General features: G+C 55.6%; 2 protein-coding genes across 6 annotated transcripts in view; both read left to right on the top strand.

The window, feature by feature from the left end:
* The first annotated feature begins 388 nt into the window (after positions 1-388).
* On the top strand, positions 389-8,315 carry GPR108 (G protein-coupled receptor 108). 4 transcript variants are annotated; one of them, XM_024236764.3, is made up of 18 exons: positions 389-558; positions 1,303-1,422; positions 2,056-2,106; positions 2,306-2,388; positions 3,692-3,816; positions 3,941-3,990; positions 4,082-4,150; positions 4,420-4,524; positions 4,796-4,929; positions 5,033-5,108; positions 5,551-5,624; positions 5,720-5,837; positions 5,945-6,075; positions 6,166-6,209; positions 6,577-6,626; positions 6,825-6,908; positions 6,996-7,120; positions 7,845-8,174. In XM_024236764.3, the coding sequence occupies exons 1-18, from the start codon at positions 439-441 to the stop codon at positions 7,915-7,917; spliced, it is 1,632 nt and encodes a 543-aa protein (XP_024092532.3). In that variant the 5' UTR covers positions 389-438; the 3' UTR covers positions 7,918-8,174. The 4 variants fall into 4 exon arrangements, 2 of the variants coding, with proteins under 2 accessions (XP_024092532.3, XP_054395445.2); XR_002912388.3 differs by having other exon boundaries at positions 400-558; positions 6,793-6,908; positions 7,845-8,043; XR_008516366.2 differs by having other exon boundaries at positions 400-558; positions 6,739-6,908; positions 7,845-8,043.
* Positions 8,316-17,544: 9,229 nt separating this feature from the next.
* The window catches only part of C3 (complement C3), a 42,552-nt gene continuing 40,159 nt past the window's right edge, over positions 17,545-19,937 (top strand). For both annotated transcript variants that reach the window (XM_024236763.3, XM_024236762.3), the window contains exons 1-3: positions 17,545-17,720; positions 18,832-19,024; positions 19,730-19,895. In XM_024236763.3, the coding sequence (XP_024092531.3) occupies positions 17,647-17,720; positions 18,832-19,024; positions 19,730-19,895 (433 nt within the window). In that variant the 5' untranslated portion in view covers positions 17,545-17,646. The remainder of the gene's footprint in view (positions 17,721-18,831; positions 19,025-19,729; positions 19,896-19,937) is intronic.

Genomic DNA, 19,937 nt, shown 5'->3' with positions numbered 1-19,937 from the left:
TGGGGCAAGAAGAGGAAGTCCGTCCTTGGGGATACTGGGAAATGTAGTTTAGTTAATGCTTTGTGGCCCTTGTCTGCTCCCACTGCATTCTGGGTAATGTAGTCCCGGACCGTTAAGAGTGGGCGGAGAAATTCCGCTTTAAGGGCCGTATATCAGATCCATGACAATTGGTTAGATAAACTGCTCATTAAAATCACATCCGGACAATCTTTATAGCGATTGGTGAGAGTGAGCTGGGGGTTAAGCGTTATCGGCACTCCCATTCGGAATCGATGCTGTCCATCGGGTGACGTAAGCAGGCGGGCTTGCGGAGAGCAATTGCTGATTGGTTGGCGGACTGGAAACCCCGAAGCGCCGGGCCCCACCGTGCGGCGATTGGCTCATCGGTGGGCGGGCTTGGGCGCCAGAGGCGGAGTCGGGGAGGCGGTGGCTCCAGAGATGGCAGTGAGCGAGAGGAGGGGGCTCGGTCGCGGGAGCCCCGCGGAGTGGGGGCAGCGGCTACTTCTGCTGCTGCTGTTGGGTGGCTGCTCCGGGCGCATCCACCGGCTGGCGCTGACGGTGAGGCCCGCCGCGCGAGGCTCTGGGGTCGGGGGCTCAACTTTGTCTCGGAGAAGCCCCCTGGCTTGGAGTGGTCTCGTCCGCCCTCCCCCGCCCCCGACGCGGTGGAGTGGTCCGGCGCCCCCCGTTTCCGGGCCCGGAGTGGTCTCGTCCCGGGATCCCCTTCGGTCCTCCGGATGGAGTTGCCGGGCCCGCCTCGCTGGGGTCGGCCCCCTCCCTTCGGGGGCGGGGCTCCATCTCTTGGGTACTACACCCCCTCCCCCCCCACTGGGTCTTAGTCCTTTAAATTCTTGGAATCACTTTTGGGGCGTTAGAGACCCTGGAGCCGCACAGCGGGGTCCTGGGGGGCTATAGAGTGGGGTCCTCTGGGCACTTAATGAGATTTGGGGGGTTCCGTTGAAATGTTGCTGGGAGCTCAACTGGAATCTAAAAGTTCTTCGGGAAGGTGAAGGCCAGGCACGCCGAGGTGAATAACTGTTCTCCGGGTGGTGCTCACCCCAGTGGGGAGACTTCCAGGTGCCCCAGGATCTCAGTTCCTGGGCTCTCAGAACAGAGGTCGGAGAACGCAGGGCCACCCTTTCCCTGCAGGGAGGAAGTCCCTCTCAACTTTCTCTTGTCATCCTCTGGGCCTGTCCTAAATAGAGGGGTACCAGGAGGCCCTTCTGGAGGTCCTCGTGCCAGACCCCTGGGGCTGGGCAGGCGGAAAGAGGTCTGAACTGCCTCTGCCTCCTTGGTCTCCGGCAGGGGGAGAAGCGAGCGGACATCCAGCTGAACAGCTTCGGTTTCTACACCAATGGCTCCCTGGAGGTGGAGTTGAGCCTCCTGCGGCTGGGCCTCCGGGAGGCAGAAGAGAAGTCCCTGCTGGTGAGGGACCTTGAGGAGTTTGCTGGAGGAGAGCAGGGTGCAATCCCGCGGTTCTGGGTTCCCAGTTCTGCCGCTACCCATGTGATCTTGTACAAGTCCTGTGATCTCTGAGCCTGTTTCGTCATCTGTAACTGGGAGTAATGATGTCTTACACAGGATGTGCTAGGGACTTTTCTTAAGACTTGGGGGACAGGCGGGGCGCGGTGGCTCAGGCTTTGTAGTCCTAGCACTTTGGGAGGCCAAGGTGGGAGGATTGCCTGAGGCCAGGAGTTCAAGACCAGCCTGGGCAACATAGTGAGAACCCCCGCCTCTACAAAAAGTTTTTTAAATTAGCCGGGCATGGTGAGGTGTGCCTGTAGTCCCAGCCAGTCGGGAGGCCGAGGTGAGAGGATCGTTTGAACCCGGGAGTTCGAGGCTGTAGTGAGCTATGATCCTGCCACTGTATTCCAGCTTGAGAAACAGAATGAGGTCCACCCACCACCCCAACTCTAAAAAAGAAAAAGAGCGTGTGGGATCTAGCACATGTTAGGTGTTCAGTAAATGTGAGGTTAGGTTTCTATTGCTACTGAAAGGGATAGCTGGGAGGTCTCTACTGTCCCTCACACCCTCCCCTTTTTTTTTTCCACCCACCAGGTGGGGTTCAGTCTCAGCCGGGTTCGATCTGGCAGAGTTCACACCTATTCAGTGAGTGGAGGGAATGGGGAACATGGGAGAAGGGGCTGGAGGGAGGGGGTAGGGTCTGTCCTCTGCACCTGTAACCCAAGGGCCCCTGTTCTTTGTCAGAGGCAGGAGCAGGAAGATCCCGTGGGTGGACAGGGAGGGAGGCAGGGTGGAGCTGGACCAGGAGAGGAGTAACCAAGACTCCCTCCTGCTCACCCCCCAGACCCGGGATTTCCAGGACTGCCCTCTCCAGAAAAACAGTAGCAGTTTCCTGGTCCTGTTCCTCATCAACACCAAGGATCTGCAGTGAGTTGGGGACCGGGGGCTCGCTCAGATGCTTCATCTGTGTTTCCCTGGTGTGATGCCCACAGGCACCTGGGCTGATCAGATGGGATGAGAAGCAGAGAGAGAAAGCCACTTACTTTTTAGTTTTGCTTTCAAGTCTTCTGATTGTTGGAAGGAAGGAGAGAGGGACTCAGCAGGTGTTGGTGTCTCAGGGCAGAAGACCCGGATACAGAGGGTTGTTGTGAGAATGAATAACAATTATTCGCACATGTTGGGTGCTTCCGGTGTCCCGGAGCTTTAACACATTAACTCATCCATTCCTTATCCCGTGATCATCTCCGCTCTTCAGACAAGAAAACTGAGTCCCAGGAAGTGGGATTCTGGGGCCAGGGTCTGACAAAACCATGTTGCTTTTCTGTAGGTAAAATGTTTTGTTTTTAAATAATATACTTAGGGGCAGGCAGTGGCTTATGCCTGTAATCCCAGTACTTTGGGAGGCCAAGGCAAACGGATTGCTTGGGCCCAGGAATTGTAGACCAGCCTGGGCAACACGGCAAAACCTTGTCTTTACTAAAAAAGCAAAAAATGTACAGGAATTAGGCAGGCATGGTGGTGCACGCCTGTAGTCCCAGCTACTCTAGAAGCTGAGGTGAGAGGATCTCCTGAGCTGGGGAGGTGGAGGTTGCAGTGAGCCAAGTTTGCACTGCTGCACTCCAGCCTGGATGACAGATCAACAGCCTGTCTCAAAATAATAATAATAATAATAATAATAATAATAAAAGTAGGGCTGGCCATGGTGGCTCGTGCCATTAATTCCAGTGCTTTGGGAGGCTGGCTGAGCCAGGAGGATCACTTGAAGCCAGGAGTTCGAGACCAGCCTGGGCAACATAGGGAGACCCCTGTCTCTATAGAAAATTTAAAAATTAGCCAAGCATGGTGGTGTGCGCCTGTGGTCCCATCTACTCCGGAGGCTGAGGTGGGAGGATTGCCTGATCCCAGGAATTTGAGGCTGCAGTGAGCTGTGATTGCACCACAGCGCTCCAGCTTGGGCGACAGAGCAAGACCCTGTCTCTAAAGAAAAGAGAAAAAGAGTAGATTGATGTCATGGGGACTGACAAATAATTGCTGATGCAGGCAGCACAGGAAGGTGGCAGCCGCCTTGACCGGTGGGAACCAGAGGCTGAAACTCAGTGATAACTGACTCAGCTGGACCCCGCCCCTCAGGGAGGACACGCAGAGGGTCCCAGAGGCTACTGAGTCCTTTGCCGGTGCCTGAGCCAGGTTCAGCCCCCCAGCCTCATGCCCCACCCCACCCTCACCCCAGGGTCCAGGTGCGGAAGTATGGAGAGCAGAAGACGTTGTTTATCTTTCCCGGGCTCCTCCCGGAAGCACCCTCCAAACCAGGGCTCCCGAAGCCACAGGCCACAGTCCCCCGCAAGGTGGATGGCGGTGAGTCAGGCTGGCTGTGCAGACGGGTGGATGGGCAGGTCGGCCCTTTGCACCCCCGCCATCCCATTTTGCCACTGTCCCTCTATCCATCCATCTCTTAAAATCACTGCCCTGTCTCTTACAGGAGGGACCTCTGCAGCCAGCAAGCCCAAGTCAACACCCGCAGTGATTCAGGTTTCGGGGAGGCGGGGCAGGAGGGAAGACGCACACCCCAGGGCCCTGCAGGGACCCAGAACCAGCTGATGGAGGGGCTCTGTCCCTTCAGGGTCCTAGTGGGAAGGACAAGGACCTGGTGTTGGGCCTGAGCCACCTCAACAACTCCTACAACTTCAGTGTGAGTGTTTGCAGCGCCTGCGGCCCTACCGTCACCCCAGAGCATGGGACCCCCAAGCTGAACCTTCCTGTGGCCCTACCATCACCCCAGAGCACGGGACCTCCAAGCTGAGCCCTCCTGCAGTCCTACCGTTGCCCCAGAGCACAGGACCCGCAAGCTGAGCCCTCCTGCAGCCCTACCGTCACCCCAGACCACGGGACCCCCAAGCTGATTGTCGCCCCAGACCACGGGTCCCCCAGGCTGAGCCCTCCTCTCTTCCCCCCGCCCAGTTCCATGTGGTGATCGGCTCTCAGGCAGAAGAAGGCCAGTACAGCCTGAACTTCCACAACTGCAACAATTCAGTGCCGGGAAAGGAGCATCCATTCGACATCACAGTGAGCAGAGGGGAGGGCAGCAGAGCCAGGGAGCGCCCCCTGCAGGCCACTGCTGGCCCGGAGCACCTCGCCCCGCTTAGCTTCTCCCAGCCCTCCCGGGTGCGAAGTGGGAGCTGTCATACCCATTTGAGAGATGGGGCCAACTGAGGCTCAGAGTGGATGAGTGGCCTAGTAGAAAGTGAGAGAGCTGGAGACCCCCACTCGCTGCTCTCCCAGGCCAGCAGTCGGGCTGTGCCCCTGCCGCCGCCGCCCACCACTGTCCCCTCCGCAGGTGATGATCCGGGAGAAGAACCCCGATGGCTTCCTGTCGGCGGCGGAGATGCCCCTTTTCAAGCTCTACATGGTCATGTCCGCCTGCTTCCTGGCCGCCGGCATCTTCTGGGTGTCCATCCTCTGCAGGAACACGTAATGCCCCTGCCCCTGGGGGTCCCCCACGTCCCTTCACCAGACCCCCATCCCTATGTCCTGCTGCTGCCCCTCACCCCCGTCTCCCTGACCCTCCCACCAGGTACAGTGTGTTCAAGATCCACTGGCTCATGGCGGGCTTGGCCTTCACCAAGAGCATCTCTCTCCTCTTCCACAGCGTGAGAGCCTTGGACCGGGGAGCAGCGGGGGGTGGGCTGAAAGGAAGAGACCATTCGGGCCATCCCCCAAATCTCTGCAGACCCTGGGCTTGTGGGAGGGCCATCCGCCAGCTGTCCACGTGTCCACCCATTTTACCAGTGTGGCCAGCCGCCCGTCCCCTCTGTCCGCCAGTCCTGCGGGGCAGCTCTGTCCACCACTGTCCCTTGGTTCAGCTGTGACTGTCCGTCTCTGATTGTCCAACCATTCACCCCTCCAGCTGTGACTGTTCCCTCCATTTTTTCAGCCCCGATTACCAGTTTTGAGTCCCACCCACCGTCCTCATTATTCAACTTTCTGACCACCCATCTGCTGGTGACGGTCCGTGTTCCTAATTCCCCACCAGCACCACCAGCCTCCCACCCCTCTGTGCGCCTCACTGTCCGTCTGTCCGTCCACCCCCAGATCAACTACTACTTCATCAACAGCCAGGGCCACCCCATCGAAGGCCTTGCCATCATGTACTACATCGCACACCTGTGAGTGTCCCCCACTCTGCTGGGCAGCTGGGGGGAGGCGGGCAGGGGAGGGTGGGCCCCCCACCTCATCATCACGCCCTCCCCTGCTCCTTCAGGCTGAAGGGCGCCCTCCTCTTCATCACCATCGCCCTGATCGGCTCAGGCTGGGCCTTCATCAAGTACGTCCTGTCGGATAAGGAGAAGAAGGTCTTTGGGATCGTGATCCCCATGCAGGTGCGGATGGAGCAGCCTCCGGAGCAGGGCGGGGAGGGCTGCACAGGGTGGTGGGGGCAGAGGGGAGCATGCCAGGCAGTGCCCACCCACCCCCGCCGCCTGCGCAGGTCCTGGCCAACGTGGCCTACATCGTCATCGAGTCCCGCGAGGAGGGCGCCAGCGACTACGTGCTGTGGAAGGAGATTTTGTTCCTGGTGGACCTCATCTGCTGCGGCGCCATCCTGTTCCCTGTAGTCTGGTGAGGACCCTGCCCCCGGGCTGAGGTTCTGCCCTGTGCACATGGGCGATGTCTGCGCTGACCACACCCTGTGTCCTCCACTTGTCCCAGGTCCATCCGGCATCTCCAGGACGCGTCTGGCACAGATGGGAAGGGTGAGGCCCTACGCCTGCAGGCCCTCTGCTCATGGCCGCCTTCCTCCCCCCGGGCCCTTCTTTCTGCCCCTTGGATGCCCCTCCTGGCCTCTCTGCCCAGCCCCCAGGCCTCTGCCTCCCTGGACACCCCAGTCTGGCCTCTCTTTCCCCCAAATGCCTCTATCTGGCCTCTCTGCCCTGTTGGGTGGCCCTTCCCTCCTCTCTGATATCCCCCTTCGGCCTTTCTGCCCCACCTAATGTCCCCTCCAGACTTTCTGTTCCTTGGACACTCCCTCAGATGTTCTGTTTGTCGCCTCTCCCAGCCCCCGGCCCCTCCGCTCCCTCCCACCCTCAGTCTCCCCTGACCGCCCTCTGTGTCCACCCTCAGTGGCGGTGAACCTGGCCAAGCTGAAGCTGTTCCGGCATTACTATGTCATGGTAGGAGCCCACCTCACTCACAGCGGGTTTGGGGAGATTACCGGCCTGCTGCGCGCCCACCCCAGCCCCTCAGCTGCTGCCCCATCCCGAGGCCCCCATCCATGCTCTCCAGCCCGCAGTCCTGCAGTCCTGCAGTCCAGCCCCATGCCTGCCCGTGCCCTTACAGTCCTGGCCCCACGCCTGCTCGCGCCCCTGCAGGTCATCTGCTACATCTACTTCACCCGCATCATCGCCATCCTGCTGCAGGTGGCTGTGCCCTTTCAGTGGCAGTGGCTGTACCAGGTGAGCCCGAGGCCCAGGTGGGATGGGAGGGCAACCACGGTGGGGGTGGGGGTGCACCTGACGCCCCCACTCTGCCCTGTCCACCAGCTCTTGGTGGAGGGCTCCACCCTAGCCTTCTTCGTGCTCACGGGCTACAAGTTCCAGCCCACAGGGAACAACCCGTACCTGCAGCTGCCCCAGGAGGACGAGGAGGATGTTCAGATGGAGCAAGTGTGAGCGGGGCACCATGGGCAGGGCCGGCGGCTCTGGGGGTGGAGTAGGGGGTGGGCAGCTCTAAGGGCAGGGTGGGCGGGGGGAGGGACTGTAGCAGCCCTGGGGGCAGTGTTAGGGCAGAGCCTGCTGTTGAGGAGGGATGGAGGGGAGATGGGGGGCAGCCAGGGCACATGTGCAGGTGGGGACTGGACAGCTGTGGAATACCTAAGGCCAGGCTGAGCTAGGGGTGGGGTTACGGCCGCTAGGGAGACACCCAGGGCTGCTCTGGGGGCGGGGGTGGGCGGGGCCTAGGTAGTTCGGGTAGAACGGGTGGGGCCTGGGCTGCTGTGGGGGTAAGGTGGGCGGGGCCTGAGTGGTTACGGGTAGAGCGGGTGGGGCCTGGGCTGCTGTGGGGGTAAGGTGGGCGGGGCCTGAGTGGTTACGGGTAGAGCGGGTGGGGCCTGGGCTGCTGTGGGGGTAAGGTGGGCGGGGCCTGAGTGGTTACGGGTAGAGCGGGTGGGGCCAGGGCTGCTGGGGGCGGGGCCTAGGTGGTTGGGGTAGAAGGGTAGGGCCTGCGCTGCTGTGGGAGTGAGGTGGGTGCGGCCTGGGTGAGTCTGGGGTAGAGTGGGCAAGGCCAGGGCTGCTGTGGTTGGGGGGGTGGGGCGGGGCCTGAGTTGTTACGGGTAGAGTGGGTGGGGCCTGCTGCCCTGCAACGCTGGACGCCTCCTTGCTGTCTGCCCCCAGAATGACGGACTCTGGGTTCCGGGAAGGCCTCTCCAAAGTCAACAAAACAGCCAGCGGGCGGGAACTGTTATGATCACCTCCACATCTCAGACCAAAGGGTCCTCCTCCCCCAGCATTTCTCACTCCTGCCCTTCTTCCACAGCATATGTGGGGAGGTGGAGGGGGTCCATGTGGACCAGGCGCCCAGCTCCCCGGGACCCCGGCTCCCGGACAAGTCCATTTAGAAGAAGAGTCCCTTCCTCCCCCCAAATATTGGGCAGCGCTGTCCTTACCCGGGGACCACCCCTCCCTCCCAGCTATGTGTACAATAATGACCAAACTGTTTGGCTACGCCGGTGTCTTGCCTTTTTGGGGGTTGGGGTCTACACGGAGGTTGTGTTTACAATGTAGAAACCTGTTTTCGCTGTGTGTGGCGGGGGCGCGGGCACAGGGTCCGTGGCTTTGCATATTCAATAAATATTCATTCAGTAACCGCTGCATGCAGGGCCCAAAGCCAGGCGCTGGGACGGAGCGGTCACAAAGACCCACCTGCTCCCAGCCCTCAAGGGGCTCCCAGTGCCCAGGGTGGGGGTCAGGCAGAGGGACATGTTACCTGGCAGCGCCATCACTGGGCCATCAGCGCCGTGACCGGAACTGCACAGGGCTCTGACCCAGCCTTAGGGGTCAGGAAAGGTCAGTAGGAACATGGCGGAAGAGCTCATGCCCAGATGAGGGAACCGCGGGCATGAGAGCTGGGGGAGAGGGGAGAACGGGGATTTGAAGGCCCCCAAGTGGCTCAGGCTACAGAGGAAAAGAAAGAATAGGCTGGGCGTGGTGGTTCACGCCTGTAATCCCAGCACTTTGGGAGTCCAAGGCGGACGGATCGTTTGAGGTCAGGAGTTCGAGACCAGCCTGGTCAACATGGTGAAACCCCGTCTCTACTAAAAATACAAAAATTTGCCAAGTGTGGTGGCAGGTGCCTGTAATCCCAGCTACTCAGGAGGCTGAAATGGGAGAATCGCTTGAGCCAGGGAGGCAGAGGTTGCAGTGAGCAGAGATTGCACCATTGCACTCCAGCCTGGGCAACAGAGCAAGACTCCATCTCAAAAACAAATAATAATAGAAGCTAACCGGGCACAGTGACAAGTGCCTGTAGTAGTTCCAGCTACTCGGAGGCCAGTGCAGGAGTATCACTCAAGCCCAGGAGTTAAAGACCAGCCGGGGCAACAAGCGAGACCCTATCTCAAGAAAAGAAAAAATAATACGAGGTAACAGAGTGATTGCTACGCTGCGCTGTATGTTAAGGCTTCTGTGGATTTTAATTTGTTAAAAAGCCTGCGAGGCACAGAGAGGGTAAGAAACCTCCTTGAGGTCACACAGCTAATGAGTGAGTGGGAGACTCCAGGCTCAAAGCCAGACACTGACTATATGCATTGCTGCTCCGTAGCTCGACTCCCTGGGACCAAATCTCTCAGCCTGTTGCCATTTGCTGTGTGACCCTGGATCACTGGCTTACTCTCTCTGTTTCCTTGCATATAACATGGGGCCTCCTAAGTTCGTTGAGTATCACATACAATAGCAGGCACAGCACCCAGCTGCACAGCCTCGACCTGACTTCTAGGGAAGCAGCCCTGAATCTTGAGGGGCGACTGAGGAATTGGAGATCTGCTTGTGTGCACACTTAAGGGCAGGTTCCCAAGATGGGTCTCCACCCCCGACCCACCTTCCCTTCAACTAGAGCATCCAGAATGCCTTTTGGAGCTTGGAGAAACCTTCCTCACTGGAGACCACAAGCATGGGACAGCGGCAGGGAACAGGGCTGGGGTGAAGACTTCCTGTAAGCAGAAACAAATATAGCTGGGGCCCAGATGAATAAATAGCCCGGTCAGACAAAGAAGGAAGTGGGAGGTATCGCAGACTGGGGAAGTGACATGAACACGGCGGGGAAGGCTGGGATGGCCCGCGAGGCTGGAGGGGGCAGGAGGAGGGTGAGAGAAGCTGGCAGAGGCCTAAGGACAGGCAGGCATCTGGGGCTTCATCCAGGGGTCCACAGGAGGCATGGAGGAATTTAAGGCAGGGAGGAGCATGGCCAGAGAGACTGCATGTGCATGCTGCAGTCGGCTGAGTCATGTTCCCCTCAAAGATGGGCACATCCAGCCGGCGTGGTGGCTCACACCTGTCATCCCAGCACTTTGGGAGACCAAGGCAGACGGATCACTTGTCAGGAGTTCAAGACCAGCCTGGCCAAAATGGCGAAACCCCATCTCTACTAAAAATAAAAAATTAGCTGGGCGTGGTGGTGGGCACCTGTAATTCCAGCTACTCGGGAGGCTGAGGCAGGAGAATCACTTGAACCCAGGAGGTGGAGGTTGTAGTAAGCTGAGATCGCACCACTGTACTCCAGCCTTGGTGACAGAGCGAGAGACCTGTCTCAAAAAAAAAAACACATCCAAATCCTCAAGACCTGTGGATATGATATGTTCTGTCACACGGCAAAAGGGACTTTGTGCGTGGGATTAAGGCTCTTAAAATGGGGGAGATTATCTTGGATTATCTGGATATGCCCAATATTGTCACAGGGGTCTTTATAAGAGGGAGGTGGGAGGGTCAGAGTTAGAGAAGGAGACGCAGTGACAGAGGCAGAGGCTGCAGTGATTCCAAGAAAGGGGCCACCAGCCAAGTAATGCAGGCGGCTCCTAGACACTGAAAAAGGCAAGGAAATGGGTTCATCTGTTTCCTCCAGAAGGGAACACAGTCCTGTGGACACCTTGATTTTAGACGTCTGACCTCCAGAACTGTAAGATAATAAACATGCTGTTTTAACGCACCAAGTTTGCAGTCATCTTTTGCTGCAGCAGTTAAGAACTCATGCAGTTTAAGAGCACGTACTCTATAGGGCCCAGCTGTCTGAGTTCAGATTCCGGCACTTACCAGTCGCAGGATCTCGGGCAAGCGGCCAAAGCGTCTGTTTCTTCGTCTGTAAAATGGGGCAATGATAGCACCTACGGCATGTGGCATAAACAAGGGTTAAAATACGTGAAATAGATAAGTTGCCGCCACTCGCATCTCATAGGCGTTTGTGAGCGTAAGCGCGCATTCCTGTGTTATACATCATGATCGGTCAAAGGAATACAAAGGTAGGGTTTTTGTTGTTGTTGTTGTTTGAGACAGTCTCGCCCTGTCGCCCAGGCTGAAGTGCAATAGTGCGATCTCGGCTCACTGCAACCTCCACCTCCTGGGTTCAAGTGATTCTCCCGCCTCAGCCTCCTGAGTAGCTGGGATTACAGGCATGTGCCACCACGCCCGGCTAATTCTGTATTTTTAGTAGAGACGGGGTTTCACCCTGTTGGCCAGGCTGGTCTCAAAATCCTGGCCACAAGTGAGCCACCCATCTCGGCCTCCCAAAGTGCTGGGATTATAGGCGTGAGCCACCATGCCCAGCCCAAAGGTGGATTTTAGAAAGGAAGGAGTCCCCAAGCCAGGCATGGTGACGTGCACCTTGTAGTCCCAGCTACTCAGGAGGCTGAGGCGGGAGGATTGCTTGAGCCCAGTAGTTTGAGGCCAGAGTGGGCTATGATTGCACCACTGCACTCCAGCCTGGGCAACAGGGCCATACCCTGCTTTTAAAAGAATAAAATAAGGCTGGGCGCGGTGGCTCACGCCTGTAATCCCAGCACTTTGGAAGGCCCAGGTGGGCAGATCATTTGAGGTCAGGAGTTCAAGACCAGCCTGGCCAACATGGTGAAACTCCGTCTCTACTAAAAATACGAAAAATTAGCCGGGCGTGGTGGCTTGTGCCTGTAATCCCAGCTACTCGGGAGGCTGAGGCAGTAGAATTGTTTGAACCCAGGAGGCGGAGGTTGCAGTGAGCTGAGATCACACCATTGCACTCCAGCCTGGGCGACAGAGCGAGACTCCGTCTCACAAATAAATAAATAAATAAAATTAAAAAAAATAAATTAAATAAAAGTAAAGCATCCCCAGCTGCTGCAGAGTAAATGGGCTGGTAGGGAGGAGGCTGGGGCAGAGGTGAGGGCAGAGGTCACAGGTGTGGAGAGGGAGGATAAGCCGGGAGATTCTAGGCAGGGGCTTGGCCAGCAGGTGAATTCTGGGAATGAGAGGAAGGAAGGAGTCCAGCTTGGAAGCCTGGTGGGGCCGTCACCCAAGCAAGGCTGGGGTAGAAGACACGGGTGTTAGCAAAAATAAAAATACAGTTCATCAGGAGTTCGAGATCAGCCTGGCCAACATGGTGAAACCCTGTCTCTACTAAAAATATAAAAATCAGCCGGGTGCGGTGGCGGGCGCCTGTAATCTCAGCTACTTGGGAGGCTGAGGCAGAAGAATTGCTGGAACCCAGGCGGTGGAGGTTGCAGTGAGCCAAGATCGTGCCATTGCACTCCAGCCCGGGCCGACAACAGCGAGACTCTGTCTCAAAAAACAAAAACAAAAACAAAAAATACAGTTCAAGTGTACTGAGCGCTCAGTATGCGCAGGGCGCTGGGCTAAGGATTGTTTCCTGGGTGCCACTTGGGACTTCCACTCCAAGACTAGAAAGGAGGCTCTAGGCTGTGGATCTCCAGTTGACAGACTAGGAACCGAGGCTGGGAGGAGAGGTTGGACCTTCCCAGGGGCCCTGCAGAGCTGGAATCAAAACCCACTGCTCTCCATTTTCCCAGGGCGGGAGTCTACAGGGCCCCAGCTTGTTTCTGCTGAGTGTACCAGAGGGAGAGGAGGGAAAGAGCCATTGTTGCCAGGCAGATAGATTGATTCAGTCAGTCAGGTCAAGGTTAACTTGAATTAATCAGTAATAGGGTGGGAGAAGGGGATGGCCTGGCTGTGGGTCCTGGAGAAAAATTCTAGGAAAGCAGGCACTTCAACCTGGAATTAGATGATGGGACAGGGGTTTCCCAGCTGCTCCCAGGCCTGGCTGCCCCTTTGTTGGGGAAGGGGAGGGATGGGATATAGGGGACAGTGAGTGAACTCAGGCAGGTGTGAGCCGGGGGCACCTGGGTCCCCCACCCAGAAATCATTCCCACTTCCTTCCTCTCATTTTCTTTCTTTTTCCTTTGTCTTGCTCTGTCATCCAGGCTGGGGGGCAGTGGTGCAGTCATAACAGCGCAGCCTCTAACTCCTCCTGCCTCAGCCTCCCGAGGAGCTGGGACTGCAGGCACGCCACCATGCCCTGCTAATTTTTTTTTTTTTTTTCAATTGTAGAGACGAAGTCTCACTGTATTTCTCAGGCTGGTCTCGAACTCCTGGACTCAAACGGTGCTCTCACCTCGGCCTCCCGAAAGTGCTGGGATTACAAGCACGAGCCACCGCACCCTGGCCCCGTCTCATTTTCCCCTTGCACCCCAGCTAGGATTGCCAAACAGAATACAGGACGCTCAGTTACATTTGAATTTCAGATAAATAACAACTACTTTTTCAGTACATGTAGCTTCCAGATAACCCACGATTGGTCAACCCAGGTGGCCGCACTCTCCCTCCTTCATTCCGGGAATGCTGGGCTGGGTGGGCCTGCAAATGGAAAGTACCCCAACACACACCCAGACCTCCTTCTCTCCCTCCTCTGCCGGCTCATCTTTGTGCACCATCCCCCCCTCCAAACCTCTGGACACCAATGCACATCTCCCAGAAAACAGTCACGAGGTTCTGAAGAATTCCCCGTCTCATCTGCCTCCCTCCCTCCCTCCCAGCAGGCTACCATCCGTTCCAGCCTCCAACTCCCTCACTTGTCATCCTGCCCCTCCCACTGGTCACTTCTTGGAGGTCAGGGTACGGCCAGACCCTTTCCAGGTTCAAGTGATTCTCCTGCCTCAGCCTCCCGAGTAGCTGGGATTATAGGCACCTGCCACCATGCCCAGCTAATTTTTTGTTGTTGTTGTTTGTTTTGTTTTTTGTTGTTTTTTTTTTTTTTTTTTTTTTTTTTTGAGACAGAGTCTCGCTCTTGTCGCCCAGGCTAGAGTGCAGTGGCACGATCTCGGCTCACTGCAACCTCCGCCTCCCAGGTTCAAGTGATTCTCTTGCCTCGGCCTCCCCAGTAGCTGGGATTACAGGTGCCCGCCACCACGCCTGGTTAATTTTTGTATTTTTAGTAGAGATGGGGTTTCACCATGTTGGCCAGGCTGGTCTTGAACTCCTGACCTCAGGTGATCTGCCCACCTCGGCCTTCCAAGGTGCTGGGATGACAGGTGTGAGCCACCGTGCCTAGCCAGCTAATTTTTGCATTTTTTAGTAGAAACAGGGTTTCACCATGTTGGCCAGGCTGGTCTCGAACCCCTGACCTCCAGCAATCCCCCAGCCTCAGCCTCCCAAAGTCCTGGGATGACAGGCGTGAGCCACCGCACCTGGCCGCTCTGAGCCTGGTGGCTTCTAGGCATCCTGGTTTCTTTGTCACAACAACCAGAACTATCTTGTCGCATTGTTTAGTTGGATTAACCGAGGCTCAGAGAAAAGAGGAACCCAGGCTTGCCGCTAGACAGAGGCCAGACAGGAATTCCTTCTCAAGGTTGTCAAACCACAGGGCCGAATGCTTGAGTCTAGAATGAAACCAGGAAATGGGGTGGCTTGAGGAGAAAGTGGGGGATAGAAGATGGAATGGGGCAATTGGGAGATCCAGTTTCTTTCCTTTTTTTTATTTTTATTTTTTTGGGCAACAGGGTCTCTCTCTGTCACCCAGGCTGGAGTGCAGTGGTGCAATCTCAGCTCACTGCAACCTCTGCCTCCCAGGTTCAAGTGATTCTCCTGCCTCAGCCTCCCGAGTAGCTGGGATTACAGGCATGCACCACCACGCCCAGCTAATTTTTGTATTTTTAGTAAAGACGGGGTTTCACCATGTTGGCCAGGCTGGTCTCCAACTCCTGGCCTCAAGTGATCTGCCTGCCTTGGCCTCCCAAAGTGCTGGGATTACAGACGTGAGCCACTGCACCTGGCAAGGGGATGCAGTTTCAAAAGCTGAACCCCAATTCTGGAGAGCAAGCAGGTGTTTTCATTCTCTCTCCTCCTCCTCCTCCTCTTCCAAAGAGTGTGTCGCAATCAGTGCAGACAGACGCCAGGTCTGTTCTCATGCTCCACGCCTCCCCCTACCCCTGGCACGGAAAAGAATGTGGTTTACAGGAAATCAGAGAAAACTCCCCATTAACCCCTTCAGTGAGGTTTCAGAAACCGCCTCTCCAGGGATAAGGGGGCCCCACCCACAGACCCTTCTCCTGCCTTCACCATCCACCTCCTATGCCTGGACAGCAGTGCTGCAGAACATCAGAGGAATGCCAGTTAAAATGACACCGGCCACCAGAGTGTGGTGGCTCACATCTGTAATCCCAGCACTCTGGGAGGCCGAGGTGGGTTGATCACCTGAGGTCAGGAGTTTGAGACCAGCCTGGCCAACATGGCGAAACCCTTTCTGTACTAAAAATACAAAAAATAAAAAATAAAAATAAAATTAGCCAGGTGTAGTGGCGCATGCCTATGATCCCAGCTCTTTGGGAGGCTGAGGCAGGAGAATCACTTGAATCCGGGAGGCAGAGGTTGCAGTGAGCCGAGATGGCCCCACTGCACTCCACCCTGGGTGACAGCGCAAGACTCCATTTAAAAAAAACAAAACAAAACAAATGACACCAGGATACCAGTTTTCACCCATAAGGCTGGCAAAAATCTTCAAGTTTATCAACTGCCCTTGTGATGAGGCAGTGGAAGAAACTGACAGTTCATTTCATGCAGGGCTTATAAGTGTGTAAATCAATACAGTTTCTGTGCAGGGGAATCTGGCAATATCTAGCAAGATTACCAATGCATTCAGAGATTGACCCAACGTATTTCTTTTCATTGCAACAACTCTGTGAAGTAGGTGGTAAGGGTTTCCTTTTCCATGAACAAACTGAGGCTCAGGGCGGTAATCAGTAGCTTGCCCAAAGATCACAGCTAGTTGCAGAGCTAGAAAATAATGCAGGTTCAAACTTATTCACTACAGAGAGCCTGGTGTGAAGCCACAGATGTCAGTCTCTCCATCAATAAGAGGCTTGTGGCTGGACGGACACAGTGGCTCACGCCTGTAATTCCAACACTTTGGGAGGCCGAGGTAGGTGGATCACTTGAAGTCAGGAGTTCGAGACCAGCCTGGCCAACATGGTGAAACCCCGTGTCCACTAAAAATATAAAAATTGCCAGACATGGTGGTGCTCACCTATAATTTCAGCCACTCCAGAGGCTGAGGCAGGAGAATCGTTTGAACCTGGGAGGTGGAGGGTGCAGTGAGCTGAGATAGCGCCACTGCCCTCCAGCCTGGGTGACACAGCAAGACTCTAAAAAAAAACAAAACCCCAAACAAACAAAATATCCCCCAAAAAATAGCAGGCTGGTTACTTTCTCACAATATAACAAGAGGCCTGTAACCTGTAAGAATGAGGAAGTTGTTTGCGCACTGAGGTGAAATAGCCTCTGAGGTATATTGTTCATGAAAAAACAAAACAAAACAAAACCCAAGATTTAACTGAAGAGACCAGGAAGAATAGTATGTACTATGTGCTGTCCACAGGGTACGGTGATTCACACCAGCACTTTGTGAGGCTGCTACGGGAGGATCACTTGAGCCCAGGAGTTCAAGACTGGACTGGGCAACATCGTGGGACCCGCATCTCCACAAAAATAAAAAAATTATCCGGGCATGGTGGCACCCACCTGTAGTCCCGGCTACTCGGGCGGTTGAGCCAGGATGATCACTTGACCCCAGGAGGTTGAGGCTGCAGTGAGCTGTGATTGCACCACTGCGATTTAGCCTGAGTGACAGAATGAGAAAAAAATTTTAAAAAGGAAAACACAAAAAGAATATGCTGTCAACAGGAGTGGGCAGAAGACTACCTTTCCCGCTATACACATTTGTACCTTTTAGATGTTGATCAATATGAATATATTATACACACACACACACACACACACACACACAATACAATTTAATATCCTAAGAGGATGTTGACATAAGACAGGTACAAAAGCTCTAGAAATGAGGACTTTCCTCAGTGATGACTTTTTTCACCACCAAAGTCACTCAGGCATCCTGACAAGGGTAAGTGAGGGGAGCTTCCTTGGAAAATAAACTCGCTTGGATAGTGAACTCCTACACATACCTCAAAGCCCATCTGAAATGTCCCCTCCTACAGGAAGTTTTCCCTGACTCTCCAAGAAGCAGAGTTCTATTTCACTGGGGAAAACATTTCTTCTTCTTCTTTTTGTTTCCCTGCCCTGCACATGAGCTAGAAAACATTTCATGAGACTGGGAGTTTCTGTGCTGGGCTCTGTCCCTCCATCCTACTTCCCCTCCCTCAGCATGGAAGCCTCTGGAAGTGGGGCTCTGACTCCCAGCCTACAGAGACATTCCTAGGAAGGGTTCGACTGATAAACGCATGGCCAAAAGTGAACTGGGGATGAGGTCCAAGACATCTGCAGTGGGGGGTTCTCCAGACCTTAGTGTTCTTCCATTACAAAGTGGGTCCAACAGTGAAAGGTCTGTGTTCACCAGGTGGCCCTGACCCTGTGAGAGTCCAGGGCAGGGTGCAGCTGCATTCATGCTGCTGGGGAACATGCCCTCAGGTTACTCACCCCACGGACATGTTGGCCCCAGGGACTGAAAAACTTAGGAAATGGTATTGAGAAATCTGGGGCAGCCCCAAAAGGGGAGAGGCCATGGGGAGAAGGGGGGGCTGAGTGGGGGAAAGGCAGGAGCCAGATAAAAAGCCAGCTCCAGCAGGCACTGCTCACTCCTCCCCATTCTCTCCTTCTGTCCCTCTGTCCTTCTGTCCCTCTGACCCTGCACTGTCCCAGCACCATGGGACCCACCTCAGGTCTCAGCCTGCTGCTCCTGCTACTAACCCACCTCCCCCTGGCTCTGGGGAGTCCCATGTGAGTGGTTATGACTCTACCCACAAACAGGGCTGCTTCTGGGGTGGAAGCAGGCATTTGGGGGTCCAGGTCCCTAAAGAATTCAGGGTACATTTGGGTGTTTGTGGATTCAGGGGTTAGCAGGTTGGGAATGTTTATATAAATTTGGGCTGCCTGTGAGTTTGGGTGTTTATGGTTGAGTGTTTGTGGAATCCAGGTATCGTGAAATTGGAGTTTATGTACATTTGGGCTGCCTGCGAGTTTGGGTATTTGTGGTTGGGTGTTTGTGGAATCCAGGTATCGTGGAATTGGAGTTTATATACATTTGGGCTGCCTGAGAGTTTGGGTGTTTATGGGTTGGGTGTTTGTGGAATCCAGGTATGGTGGAATTGGAGTTTGGGATGTTTCTAGAATCGAGGTCATCTGTTGGTTTAGGGTGTATGTGGTGTTCATTGATGGTGCGGTTGGGGTGATTTGGAGACTCAGAGGTTTGGACTTTACAAGATTTGGGAGTTTGCAGCTTGGGGACTTACAATTTTCAGTGTGGGTTTAAAGATTGGCTACTTCGGGTTCATGTATAGTTGGGGCATTTGGAATTGGTTGTATTTATTAGGACTGGGGTGTTGGAGGTTTAGGCTGGGTTTGGGGTGCTCTAAGATTTGAGGCTTAGAGGTTTTGGTGTATGTGGGTTTGGGTATGTAGAGTTTAGGGTGTCTGGGAGTTCGAGTGTTTACATATTTGGAGTGTTTAGAGAGGTAGAGGTTTAGGGTTTGGGGCATGTGTGGGTTTAGGCGATTGTGGGTCTGGAAGTCCAGATACTTGGAGGAGTTGCTGACGCTGGTTTGGAGGTTCAGGGGTTGGTGGGATGCATGGCCCCTCGTTGCCCAGGCTTTCAAAGGCCAGGCTCAGCTGGCTGAGAGTGGGAGTCATGGTGGCTGCTGTCCTGCCCATATAGTTGAGACGGTGGCAGTGCCCAGAGAAGATATTGGCATTCGCAAGTGCGCCAGCAGTCACTGGATCCTCTCCAGGACCAGGGGCTGGGGCACACAGCCTGCCAGGCGCTGACTCCAGTGAGGACTGGCGTCTCACATCCCTGGAATAACAACCCCACTCCCGTGCCCCACTCCGACAGGTACTCTATCATCACCCCCAACATCTTGCGGCTGGAGAGTGAGGAGACCGTGGTGCTGGAGGCCCACGGCGTGCAAGGGGATGTTCCGGTCACTGTTACTGTCCACGACTTCCCAGGCAAAAAACTAGTGCTGTCCAGTGAGAAGACAGTGCTGACCCCTGCCACCAGCCACATGGGCAACGTCACCTTCACGGTAAGTGCAGACTGGCGCAGGACCCGGCTGACACCCACAGCCACGCCCACTCCCCCTCCTTCTGAGCCCCTCCTCTTCTGTCTTCTCCCTTTCTAAGCCCTGCCCTTCCCTGAGACTCCACCCCTTCGGAGTCGCCTCTCCTTCTAAGCCCCTCCTTTCTCTGAGACTCCACCCCTTCTGAGTCTCCTCCCCTTATAATCCGCTCCCTTTTCTGAGACCCCACCCCTTCTGAATCTCCTCCCCTTCTAAGCCCTGACCTTCCCTGAGACTCCACCCCTTCTGAGTCTCCTCCCCCTCTAAGTCCCTCCCACTGAATTCCTTTTCCAAGCCCCTCCCCCTCAAAGTCTCCTCTTCTGAACTCCTCCCCTCTTGGTCTCCATCACTTTCTAAGTTCCCTCACCTGAGTCCCTCCCCCTTTCTGAGCCCCTCCCACGTCAGCCCCTCCCCTTTCTGAGTCCCCGCCCCTTCTGAGCCCCTCCTCCTAGAAGCTCTGTCTTCCTTGTGAGCTCTTGTTTTTGAGTTCCCTCCCTGGTCCCCCCTCTCCCCTCGCACCTCCTTCACATGCCCTTCCCTCCCCAAAACGGCGACCCCGGGAGACCAAGAATAATGCGCAGGCAAGGAGGGACCCAGCCCAAGAACCGGAAGCTGGACCGTGGGCAGTGGGGCCTTGGAACAGACCCCTGACGATGCCCTACCCACGCCTAGATCCCAGCCAACAGGGAGTTCAAGTCAGAAAAGGGGCGCAACAAGTTCGTGACCGTGCAGGCCACCTTCGGGCCCCAAGTGGTGGAGAAGGTGGTGCTGGTCAGCCTTCAGAGCGGGTACCTCTTCATCCAGACAGACAAGACCATCTACACCCCTGGCTCCACAGGTGAGGCTGGGGGCAGTTGGAGAGGGCGGGGCACCGGCGTGG

The sequence above is a fragment of the Pongo abelii genome, chromosome 20 (genome assembly GCF_028885655.2).
Source record: "Pongo abelii isolate AG06213 chromosome 20, NHGRI_mPonAbe1-v2.0_pri, whole genome shotgun sequence".
Lineage (NCBI taxonomy): Eukaryota > Metazoa > Chordata > Mammalia > Primates > Hominidae > Pongo > Pongo abelii.
This window is presented reverse-complemented; position numbering and strand designations above follow the sequence as displayed.